The sequence below is a fragment of the Orbicella faveolata genome, unplaced genomic scaffold, assembly GCF_042242905.1.
Source record: "Orbicella faveolata isolate gen_17 unplaced genomic scaffold, um_ofav_v1 contig_34, whole genome shotgun sequence".
NCBI lineage: Eukaryota > Metazoa > Cnidaria > Anthozoa > Scleractinia > Merulinidae > Orbicella > Orbicella faveolata.
This window is the reverse complement of record NW_028301563.1, coordinates 12,177,501-12,190,785: the sequence shown is the minus strand read 5'-3', so window position 1 is coordinate 12,190,785 and position 13,285 is coordinate 12,177,501. Positions and strand designations below refer to the sequence as shown.

Here is a 13,285-nt window from a genome sequence, read left to right as displayed (position 1 = left end):
TTTTGTTTGTTTATAGTGGTCAGGTTGTTCGTAATCCAGGTTTAAGAGTTGATGGAGGTTTGAAGTTTTCGTTCGTGGGTAAAGTATTTTCTTTGCTTACTTTTAGAGGACTTAGAGCTTGAAAGCCGTCGTCAAAAGTTGAGAAAAAAAATGGCTTAAGTTTATAAATGAGTAACACTAATTTTGGACTAGCTTGGTCATGCTTTGAACAACCAGGTCATGGTTAACTTTTGCTGTAGTTAATCATGTCGGGAAGTAAATATCCCGCTTGGCACTAAAAGAGACAATGATCTAAGTCTCTTGCCACTACTATTCAACTGAAGCTAACTGAAACATACACATGCTATGACCGGATTAGTCAGTACTGCAATATCGGGCGGGACAAGAATAAGATAGGCCTGATAACTTAGTCCACTAGCTGGGTGATACTAAGACTGGATTAGTCAGTACTACAATAGCGGGCGGAACAAGTCCCTGGGGAAAATAATTTGTAGATATAGTAGGAGCCGCAGTTCTTTACTTGAATGGAGAATGAGTCCTTGCAACAGGCAAACTTATTTATGCAGACGTTTCTTGTCACTTTACCCTCAGCCACTGTAGGATGACCACCACTCAACCAGATAGGATAGTCTGCATCACAACGCTGTATCGGTGGACATGTGGTCACCATTTTTGTGCCTGCAGCTCCTTGGAAGCGATACCAGCCATTGAGTTCGTTGTCACATTTGGGCTTTACTGTTACGTAGTCATATCTTCTTTCCGCATCTGTCAGATTTTGGTAGTTCTTACATATGTCAACTAAAAAAAACAAACAGGGTAATACGTAAATAACTCTCCCCTGATCCGTAGATACCTCTTTCGTGCTGTGTCGTTGGGTGTTACTTGTAGTTTGAATACAGTCACTTCATATATTTTGTTCAATTTTACATCACTTTATTACATCCGGTCATGCACAAACATTTCTATATGATTTGTCTTTGTTTCCATTTTTCCTGGGAACAAGGTTGTAAAAAGATCTCGCCACCGAAATATAGCTTCTACAATAGGTATTAATTACCACCTTTTTGTCTGTTTATACGAGAAAATCTTCATATTTACATTTTAAATATCCAGTTCAAATGCTGTTGGGTAACCTGTATGTAAGCCATAGGTGAATAAATTTGTCCTTCATGCGATGATATTTATCGACTCTAAGTGCGAGAACATCGCAATCAGCGCCAGTGTTTCTCCACTAAGGTGTGTTTACTCTCTGGCATTGGATAAACCGCTGGAGGAATACCATGTGGGATACTTTAACCAACTATGTAGTGGATTCTAACTTCATCTGGGTTATTTCTTATTTTTTCCTGATACATGCCTACTTGTAATATAAGATTCTTAAATGTGGCAAACCGTCCTTACATAACGACAAATAAAGTTTTTAACTGTAGCTAATTTAAACAGAATAGAAGATATCCCTACTAATGATAAAACTGTGTTGCACCTTCACAAATAGCACCGTTCTTTACAAATCCATCTTTGCACTGGCAGTTGTACGATCCATTCGTATTCTTACACTCAGAGTTTCCAACAGCATTACATGGGTCGACCTGTGCAACGCACTCGTCGATGTCTAAAAACAAAGGGATCTAAGTGTTACTATTTCAATGTCACAATGGATGGTTAAGTGTCCCATTACGAGCATAAAAGGGAATTCTGGTGGAAATAAACTTTACACATTAAAAAGGCGAAAAAAAGTATCAGAAAAATCTCAAGAGAACCTTGTTACGAGGGAAAATAAGTAGAATTGGCGCCTTAAATCCACTCCAAAGATTTTACAGTTCTAAAGTGATTACACGGCATATAGAAACATCTATAGCAGATACATTTTATTAGAGTAATCGTGTGGCTGGCTAACGGGAAACTTTCAGTGATCTCAACCACACAGTACTGCCATCTGCCCATCGATTGTAGGCGTTTCATCCCTGTTACTTGCATGTGGTATTACCTGTTGTTATCTACAGCGATTATCTCATTCACAGTGTTCCAGTAAAGTCTAGTGCGCAGCTGCAGTTGAATTCGTTGACTCGTCTAAGTAACTAACTCTTCGCATCATTTCGCCTCCACCTGCCCACAAAAGGTGTAAAATCGGCCCTGAATCGAAGCCATACCCATGCGGTCAATTCCCTATCTGTCCCCCCTTCACCAGATTGGAGGTTATGACCATGGAACTACACGCCCTAATGTGTTTAGCATGTGTAACTTTGGGTCGTGTGTCCGTTCACAGGCAAACTTTTACAAGGAAATATACTGTAAAGAAGGAATTAAAACATTTCTGCTGGAAAAGTAAAAACCATGGAAGTTTCACAGCAACTCGTGAAAAAGGTTTATCTTTTGGTTTCCTCGTGGCAATAATAGTCAAAGACGACTTTCTTTTTGTTTTCCCTTTTCCAGTGGCTGTCAATTTTTAGGAAATACACCTTTTTATTGGCTCCTAATCGTTTGTTAACATTGCTGTTTTATTATTTACACGAACTACTACCTGTTTCACATTGTGTGCCATTAAATCCTGGTCCACAGCTGCAGTTGAATCCGTTCACTCGGTCTGTGCAGTTCCCGCTGTTCTCGCAGGGATGACTTGCGCAGTCATCGATATCTGTTTTAAAGGGATAAGGTAGAAATTTAAAAACGGTCATACCGTAAAATACCACGTTAAAGCCTCCCCCGATATAAACCCTTCTATTTGCTAACAAAGATATTATTCCCGATATAAGCCCCCCCCCCCCCCCGCCACCCCCCGCCGATACGAGCCCATCTAATGTGTAAATCACATAACGTTCTGGTCCTTTCCAGTTGCTCTAGTCACACTAGTGTTTTAGAGATGTTTTTGAAACATATTCTCCGTTTACACAATAAATGTATTACAAATGTAATGGTATATTAGCTTTAATTCGTTGCCCAGATAGGTTATAACTCCTCGTTCCGAAACAATATTTCTATTCGCTTATATGCCGCCCGGAAATAAGCCTCCCCTGCCCGTCTTTAAGCCCACACAAAACCGCTTATGAAGTTATACGAGCCCAGGGCTTAAAGCGGCATTTTACGGTATACGACAAATCCCACAGCAACAATATCTGCAAAATAACCAAAAATGCATAAGATCGTTTATCGGCCCAGATTTCGCTCCTTAGAGACTTGGATAGGTCAACTGGATAGAATTATGGAGAAAAAAGAAAGTTTTGGAAAAAATGTGCTTTCGTTAATCAAAAATGCATAAGCAAAATATCTGTGAACATCGCTGTTTTGTTATTTACACGAATTATAAGGTCGGTGATGTTATCTGTTACGATTACCTGTTTCACATTGTGTCCCATTAAATCCTGGTGCGCAGCTGCAGTTGAATCCGTTCACTCGGTCTGTACAGGTTCCGTTGCTCTTACAGGGATGACTTGCACAATCATCGATATCTGTTTCAAGGTGATAAGGCAGAAAGTTAATAACGGTCACATTCGATAGAACCTGCAACAACCAACAACAAAACTCAATAACAAAACTATGCTTGAAGTTAAAAGATACAACACTGCAAACAGCTTAGAAAGAGATTCAAAACCGTAGAATATCAATGAAAATTAACTAGTTTTGGCTTTTGTTACCTGTTTCACATTGTGTGCCATTAAATCCTGGTGCACAGCTGCAGTTGAATCCGTTCACTCGGTCTATACAGGTCGCGTTGTTCTTACAGGGATGACTTGTACAGTCATCGATATCTGTTGTAAGGGAAAAAGGTAGAAAGATAATAACCGTGAGGAGAGAAAATCAGATTATTTAGTATATTTTACATATTCGGTTTAGATATATTTGTTTTAGTTCATTTTGCATTTCTAAGTTGCAGTTTACTATTCCAGTTCATTAACCGTGACAAACACCTGTTTTTGTTGTAGATCATACCTGTAATAAGCGCTGAGCTGTAATTACTACCTGTGTTAGTCTTTTTGTTGAACTGTTATCTCCCTTTATTGTTTTGAAAGTTATTAATGTTGAAAACTACAAATTCCGTTACAGCTAATCGAGCTTCCTGAAATGTATGAGATAACGTTTAGGTGAGACTTTTTAAAAACTTTTCGTAAACCTTTAGAATTGTGTTTTCGGCTTAAATAGCCGTGCCTTGCAAAATATTCTTTTGTTGCGTTCTTGGATTAAAATGATATCGTTGGACCTAAGTGCTGAGTGCTATTGGCGGCTCTGAAGATATTTCCCTGTAACAGATTCCGGTCCTGATCCTCGCAACCAGAAAGTTTTCACAACTTTTTACAGAAGTGCTTTCCCAGGCCAAAAATCTATTATCACATATCGGTCATATACAATAGAACTTTGCCGCAGCAAAAATATATGTCTCTGCCCTTTTCAAGCACTTTAAACAATAAGAGCACTGCAAGCGACATAGAAAGAGATTAAAAACTCCTAACATCTGAAGGAAAATATATTTTGGCTACAGTTACCTGTTTCACATTGTGCACCATTAAATCCTGGTGCACAGCTGCAGTTGAATCCGTTCATTCCGTCTGTGCAGGTCCCGTTGTTCTTACAGGGATGACTTGCGCAATCATCGATATCTGTTTTAGAAGAAAAGATTGAAAGGATTAAACTGCAATAGCTTCTGTTGATATATTTGACGGAGCCCGGCCAGGAGCAAATAGGGAAAAGAGATCAGTAACTAACTAACTTTCAGAGTTTTTTGCTTGTTATAAAGAAAAACGAAACATCTTTATCAGATATCCATCATTATCATAATCCAGTCAGGGAATGGCAACGGATCTGCTCCTTGAAATATATCTGTTCCACAGACAACTTCTTGCTGGGTGGGAATCTTCTGGTTCTGAACACCCGCTGTCAGTTGCACGGGGAAGATAGAGCCTGTTTGACTGTTAATTATTAGTCAAGAGAAGATAGCAGACCTGAAACCCATCTTTGTAGCTCTCGGCTTCATGACCTTCATAAATGCTATTGCTGTTTTAACTCTAAACAAATAGTTTTGCGCGGATGGAGCCTGATTGGGTTTTAAAGCTAAGCTTCTTCTTTATGAAGAGCATCTCATAGATTAAACAGTCTATGTCCATGTCTTGAACGTTATTTTCGCTATGGGGACGTTTATTGCGGGAAGGGTTTATTAAAACTGACAGTGCTGGTTAGATTACATTAATAGAAAGGTGAAATAACTTAAATTTAAAAGTTCGTAACAAAATGGATTTACCGCCAAGGTTGTACGCATCGCAAATATGCCTTATTTTGCAGAATACAGAGTCTCTAATCATAGAAACAGCCTGGAAGTTGAGGCATTTTATAGCGCGTAGATGAGGCTTATTACAAGAGGTTTGTAAATAATAAATCGAGGTAAAACCCCGAACGTCTAGTTACCTAGTTTAGACATGTCACAACGAGCCAGGACTACCTCGCCAGGTTTAATTGATCTCGAACCAGTAATTACCGCTGACTGCATCTTCTCCTTCACTCGCCCTGATCTCGGCGCACGACTCAGCTGGCAACTCGGGAACGGATCCAAGGGGAACTAAAAATAGAACAGTCAAAAACATTGTTTTTTTCTCGGCGCTTTTCTGTCATTACTAAACACCACTATTGTTAAGCTCTCTCGACGAAAAGCTGCGGGCTTTGTTCGTAGTCCTCGGGATGTAATGAGATTCTGGGCACGCCTGTATACGACACAATTACTATCCTCGAAAAAAGATAGAGATGAACTGTTCAAAGAAGAACAATACCTCTTTTCCTGAATCGTTTAATATAGAAGCGATCGCTGTCCGGAACAAACTCTTCAGGTCTGGCTTCTTTGGTGCGGTTGTTCAACTCACATATGCCTTGGCTGATGACGTAGTTAAAGCTTTGACATCTGACGTCATCATCACACTTGTCTAAACAATTAAGCCAGATTCCGGTCTTCTCCTCGATAAAGGTATGTTCTTTTAACATCATGCCGTGGATGGAATATTCGCCTCGAATTATACACTGCTGAGCGTCCAGTTTATAAAACAGCTGAGACATCAGAAGCACCGTGATGGTCACACTTATGCCAGCTTCTGAAACTGTCATATGGAAAGAAAAATATCGAGTCTTGCATAATATGTTTCTTGTACTTTATATAAAAAAATTAACTGTTAGATGCAAGCGAGCATCTCGGTCTATTATAGCTGAGTATCAATGAGCAGAAATAGCTCTGAATGGCAGTGACACAACACGCCATCTCTTATTATACGGCGTTGGTTGTAAGCAATCCTGTAAGTAATCTTGAAATAAATGTAAAAAAGACTATAAAATAATCATCTTGAAGCAGGTAATAGTCTTTACTTGAAACGTATTCGTCGAATTCTAGCCCTATACAGACAACGAGAAAATGAAACAGAAACACAAAAGGAGACAAGAATATCTCAAACAGAGGTGCTGCCTCGATCCGTTACACAATCTCAGTGCCGCTCTTTATCTAAGTAGCGGCTTGTGACGGAATCACTGAATTTAACTTCAATTTGTGAGAAAAAAGTGACAAAATAACGTTGCGTCCATAATAAAATTGAGAAATTTGAAAACACGGACTATGTTTCTACGGTTAGTCTTACCGTCTCCTCTAATCCTTTTCGGAAATGCTCTTCAAACAGACATCACGATAATCAAGCGATCTCCCTGTCAGAGTTTTCCTCAAACACAAATCCAAAATGACCGGTAATTGTTGCGTTTCCAAAGTATTTCCAGCGTTGTTTCCAGTCGCGAAATTTCGGATTTCTTCATATTTTGCCCAAATCACCTCTATAATGAATTGTTTTCGAAAATACCCTTCAAAGGCCCTGAAGCGCTTTAGTTTTTTCGAAATCCAGGAAAGTTCAAAAATCGCCATTATATCTGCCAGCCGCCGCCGAAAATGGCCGAAAATTGTGCATTTTCTTTTCGCTCGTACAGATCAACGCGAACATGTCTATCAATATATTTTGGCTAGCTCAGAATGCATATTTTGCTGTTTCTAAAGCATTCATTTGATTAGCAAAAGCTCCAAATGTTATAATATTTTAGGCCGATACAATTACCTTCATCGAAGCTCGTGAGCGAAAGGGCTAATTTTAGCTAATTTCAATACCATCAAAAGCCCACTGGTGCACAGAATTTGAAGTCGAAACTGAAAAAGTACCCCTCAAGAGACATAAACGTGTGGTACATTTTGGTAAATTCGTCATTCGTGAAATCAACATGGAACTTGGCCAGCTACTTTCATCAAGAGCAAAACCAAGCGAATTTGGAAACCTTTTTTCGTCAATAACGCATACGGATGCTTGTAATTTTTTTTTTCCTTATAGATTGACCACATGATTAGCTTTTGCAAACATTTGCAGTTAAATGAAAGTAGATCTTGCTTTTGGTGCATTGCAATGTTATGCAACATTATTTCGATCACCGACACGCGCATATCGCCCGAAACCTATGTGACTTCCGCCTATGTTTTTTTTTTTTTGAAGGTGACAACTGTAGCACACATTATTCGTTCAATATCGGCTGTTTTAATTTTTGTGGAAGACCCACAGCCGAACCTGACTTCAAGAGAAAAAAAAAGACATTTTTAAACGTGGAGCTTGAGTAAACAATCGATTACAGTTGCATCCATCACGTTTGGCGTAGGCAGCACAACCGTTTCACGTAGACAGGTACACTCTACTTCAATCAAAGCCTCTCAACTTGGAAAATGGATCGTCTGTAAACGGTGACAATATTGATGCCACTGACTTGAGGTTTAATCCGTAGGTTAACTTAAGGTTAAGTTAAAGCTCACTGGCATTGTTACGAAATTATAGTGCAAAACGTAACGGTGAGAGAATACACGAGGAGATGTAACACTTTTGAAAACATTCACGAAGTTATAATAAAGTGTATTATCGTTTGTCTCACGATGTAGTCACTTGAGATGTAGATCGCGACGTTTCGACTGCTTACTGCTAGTCTTCTTCAGGCGATAAGGTCGACTGATTGCACGGTATCATTTATATCACAAAGGTCGGCTGTGATTGGTGCATTTCGATCCTCCTATTGTTCCATTATTCCGGCGAGTAGCTGTTCCCTCAGTGGTCCGCTGTTGTACCGTTCTCCTGTTGTTGTGTTTCTTGATCGTGGGTATCCATGCTTCAGGAATTTCAATTCCACTATCCCTGTTGATGTTGTTAGGGTGAAGTCTTATGTGAATAGCTTCCTTGACCCTACGTGTGTACCAGTGAGGATCTCGATCAATAAACTTGACCTCATTCCAGATAGGATAGTGGCCGGTCTCGTGGGTGTGTTCAGAAACGGCGGAGGTCTGGGTTCGGGCGAGTCGTATATCACTGTCGTGTTCTTTGATCCTCTCCTGCATAGATCTCCCTGTTTCCCCGATGTAGACTTTGCCGCACTCACAGGGAATCCTGTAGACAACACCATCTTGTTTAGCCGGGTTGACGGTGTCCTTTGGTCGCACTAAGTGTGACCGAAGTGTCGTGTCGGACTTAAAGACGGTGCGAATGCCTTGTTGTTCTAGGCAGCGGCGGAGAGACTCCGAAACTCCTTGGACATAGCATCTACCACGATGAATAACAACAACCTTTTCCTCGACATTCACGAAGTTTTCGGTCCGAGAGACAGAGTTATCCTCGTCCGAGAGACCGAGACAATTATCAAGAAAGTACCGCTTCCTGTGAAAGCAGGTAATAATTCTTATTTTTATTCCTCTTAGACTGCGCGTCGTTGGTCTCTATATCTGTTTGGTCTCTGTCTTATTGATATATTTTGATTTTGTTTGATCATTTCTTTTTTAAAGATAAAAGGGTTGAATACCAAGAAAATATGGATGTCATATTTCATCCCTACTGATACCTCTCCAGAACGGCCGTCTAGAAAGGTTCGACTGTATTACCGTTAATAAAACGCGACATCCTTCCTATTCAACTTTAAAAAACAGGGATATTGTTCGTGCTTTTGGCATAGAAATGCACCGGGGAAATGGCTGGGATGGAAAAAGAAGGCCTACGAGACACTAGTCTTTAATGCATACGTGTTGATAATTTACGTACATATTCACTCCTACTACTTACTTTTTGAAAACTATATAGACTACACAGTCAAACCTCCACTAACAGCCACGTCTCCACAGCGGACTCCTAGTCTACAACAGACACATTTTTTGTCCCGGTGGACAGCCACACATTCACTCTTATTTTTGCCTCTGAAATGCGCAAAATAAGGTTACAGTACATAATGCTTAACTATTTTATACCGCCTAATTATGGATGTAGAAGTTTGCTATGTCAATAATTGCGAATTCTCAAGGTAAAACAAAGGAAATTTTAGCTCTTCTGAGTGGCCGATTTTTCTGCTAACTATTTCCCGGCTAACGAGGTATAGATATGGGCACTCTCCATTCGACCAAAAAATTTCCTGCCAAAAATGTCCTGACTTTGTGAAACCTTTCCAAGGAAATTTCCGTTCCATTCGCGTCTGTTTCGAAAATTTCGGAACTTTTGGTTTTGTGGCAAGCGCCCATATTATAGTCTATATAGTTTAGCAGAAAGCAACAGGGGTGAATATGTATGTAAACCCACAGCGCGTATCTGAAATCTGATGCCCTCTAGGCCTCCTTTGTCCTTTTTGTATTCCAGCCCTATCAACGGTGCATTTCTTTTCAAAAAACTTAGTCATTGTGGTTCATGTTCTCCAGACAACGCAAAAATTGGTCATTTCACGTCGTTGTTTTGTAGAGGACGGCAAGGAAATGTACCAAGAATTGTAACGCACTCGCACAGCTATTGTTTTTCTCATTAAACCTTTTGTTCAGTAACGTTCCAAATGTCGTTGCCGTCGTGATTTTCTTATATTCCCTACTCTCACTAACGCTCTCTATCTAGGGAGCGGTTAGTGGGGGAATCATTGAAATTTACTTCATGTTGTGAGAAAAAGAGATGAAAAACTCAGGCTGCGTGCACACTACAATGGAGAAATTTGAAAACACGGCTATCTTTCTATGGTTAAGACTACCGCCTCCTCCAACCCATCATGAAACGTTCTTCAAACAGGAGGAATTTCAAAACACGGCTATCTTTCTAAGGTTTAATCCATCCAAAATGACCGGCTACGTTTTCCAAATTTTTCCAGCGTAGCGTGCAAGGATAACATTTACTATGTTTTTAGGTATGCTCTGTTGTATTAATAACCTGTAACGCTGATGTTTTTGCTGGAAAAGAGCTGGTTAAATTTATTTACGCATCCCCTTAACTTTTTGTTTGCTTTCTTCAACTCACTGAATCCAAGATATCGCTCACTTAGACAAAAAGAAGACAAAAAAGCTCAACAAATACACAAAACGAAAGAAAACAAATGAAACGCTTGAGTTCGCTCGCGCAAGAGAAAACCATATACTCGCCTATAGACCGCAAGATACGTAAACAACAAAGATGATTTCCGCATAATTTAACTTAATTGAGGGGTTTTAATGATGACATACGGTAATTTTACACGGTGAAGAAAGTGGGTATTTCAAATCCACCTGTTACTGGTAATAACTTCCTTTTTTAATTGTCGAGTGCTTTCGAGCACGTAAGAAGTCGTTTTTATTTTGTGACTACAGAAATCAAACGATAATTACCTTTATAACAAAAGACTGACCGACAAAACTGTGACACAACTCATGGGCATAAAGTTCCTATTTTTGTTTATGATTAAATTCAGATAATATACTTCTTAACAACAGCATTACGTATAGTAAGATATGTTTGTTATGACTATAACAAGAAAGCCCGCATTTCGATTATTTGCCGTTTAAACTCCAAATTTCCGTGCCTTTCAAAGGTTTTTGAAAGATCTGTCCTCAAAGATCACACAAAATGCGAAGCAATGGGTGTCAGATTAATTACCTTGCCGATTTTATTAACAAAAAATGCAGCATCATTTTGGCGATATAATACAAACTAGACACGCATTTCACAAATCCCTTTTCCCATCTAGTGAGAAAATAGCTGGTGTTGATATTCTAGCTTCCTCTTCGTCTTTATTTATGTGCTGACAGAGAATTATTTTTAAGAACCGTGTTTGATGCTATAAGATAAAAGCGAGTAGCAATTTCTCGTACGAACTGTTGTAAAGAGTTATGCGTCGGCAATCGTGTTAAAAGGCGCTGTTACACTGGGTTATAAACATGCCTCGCATTGCTGTAACGAAAACGTGCGAGACATGTCCAATTCAGGGAGTGTTGCTCGTTCAATTTGCAATTTGCAAATTGCGTCGTAGATGCGCAACAAAATTGAGAGATAAATTACAAATAAATTCCGCTAGATTTATTCAAACGTTATTTCTGGAAAACTTAGCGATGATGCTTCAAGAACTTGAAATCTACATGAAAATGGTTTTCTTTATCTTACAGTATTTTGACATTACAACTATCGGCTTTAAAATACCAAAGAGTGCTAAATAAACAAAGCTTCCACGAAAGACAAAGAAGACAAAAATGACTGAGCTGCAACTTTTAGAAGTTTAGTTTCCCAATTTATCACAAAAGGCTGTGATCTAGATCATAGTCCCTTAATTATCACCATCGTTACCATTGAACTAAATAATTACATTTATATTTTTGCATGAGTCTTATCTTTTAAACTTTTCGCGTATCGTCAATTAAGGACCGAATTCGAAATTGCTTTCGCAAAGAGACAGACAGGAGATAAAAATGTTACCAAAAAAACATATTTTTCTCCGTTTTTGTGAGTGATTAATGAAATATCGTGTCAGTTTTACCTGAGAAAATTTTATCATGACAATTTTGCGTGATCTTTGCGAATTCTAACTGAAAATATTGACGGTGTTCAGACAAATCCGGACAAACTCAAATTCTTGGTCGAATTGGAATTTTAAAATGTCGGTCTTCATAAAGATAGCAAAATAGGAGTACCCGGAAGAAAACATGACCGAGAAGAAGAGGTTGAAGAGAAGAACCAACAATAAACTCAACCCGCTTATGAGGCAGAGTTTGGGATGCCAGCTCAGACAAGCTGATGTTAGGATACACTAAGTAGGAGAGTATAAAACGCGATTTAAAGGCTATCAATGAAAATGTAAGACATTTTGGAACTCACCCTCCGCTTGCGTTGGACGAAGCATTATTGAAATCGATGACACAAAAACGAAGAGGGCAGAAACATTCATTTTTAAACCGCAACGAAGGTCTTCAGTTCTCAAGTCTTATGGAAAGTCTGGCGTTGTGAAGTCGAAATAACAGCTCATTACAAGTCAACACTGAAATAAGAGATGGCGTGTTTTATCTCTGTCATTCAGAGCTATTTCTGCTCATGTCAGTTTGACTCCTCCTACTTTTACTAAGAGTTCCCGTTTAAATTACCCACTTATTATGTGAACAAAATATTTCTATCTGCCGGTTTTTCAACTAAGCTTACAGGAAGAAATTCCTTCTTGGGCTCCTTTATTTTAATAATTTATTTTTCTTCGGCTTGTTTATGAGTGAATGTTTTATTCCAAAGAAATATACGTTCCAAACTCATGTTTTTAACAATGAATTTCCTTGGCACTCACCTCGTTCCCTACCTTTATTTTTGTACTTTATTGAAAATTTAAACATTAATCTCGCTGTTTTTCCGCTAATATATTGTTTTCTAGTTCAAGGTGGCTCGTGATTAATTAAACTGAATATTGAATAAATCATCTATGTTAGGACGTTATTGCAACTTCGAGCTAACCTTATAATTAGTTCAATTTAAAAAGTAGTAATGATAATATGACTTTTTAATAAATAGGAAGAATGTTGAACATTATATTCTGCAGGCCTCCATGCACATAAGATGGCTACAAGTTAGTTAAATGCCATTCACGAAATTGAATTTACATCATGCTTCATCAGTATTTTTACATTTGATGTCTCGTGGGAAATGGTAAGATAGTATATTGAGCTAAAGCGGCCTTCACACGGCAAACTTAAGTTGGCAAACTCGTACCTTCACACGTCGAACTCGCGTCAAATCACAACACGCGGTAATTTGCAACATGGCCGACTTAGTGCAGTGGCACTCACGTCGAACAGTGAAACAGGAGAAGAGAAGAGAAGAGACAGAAAGGTTTGGACGAAACCCAGTTTGTCCGCTGGCTCCTCCATTTTCTTTTGTGTGTTTTTAGTATCTTTGTAGACTACAGATGAATCGTTTCACACAGCCAGACAATTGTGAACCTCTTCGATAAACTTAAAAGTGGCCTCATGTTCATCTTGAATTGCGTCCGCCACTTTGTGAAGTGT

The 13,285-nt window shown here is 39.0% G+C and overlaps 1 protein-coding gene across 1 annotated transcript; it reads right to left on the bottom strand.

Annotated features, from left to right (window-relative positions):
- Positions 1-5,438: 5,438 nt before the first annotated feature.
- Positions 5,439-12,186, bottom strand: LOC149104803 (uncharacterized). Its single transcript, XM_089272262.1, has 3 exons — positions 12,117-12,186; positions 5,754-6,074; positions 5,439-5,545 (listed from the first exon to the last, which is right to left on the bottom strand). Exons 1-3 carry the CDS (start codon positions 12,184-12,186, stop codon positions 5,439-5,441), a joined length of 498 nt encoding a protein of 165 aa, XP_089128388.1.
- Positions 12,187-13,285: the final 1,099 nt, after the last annotated feature.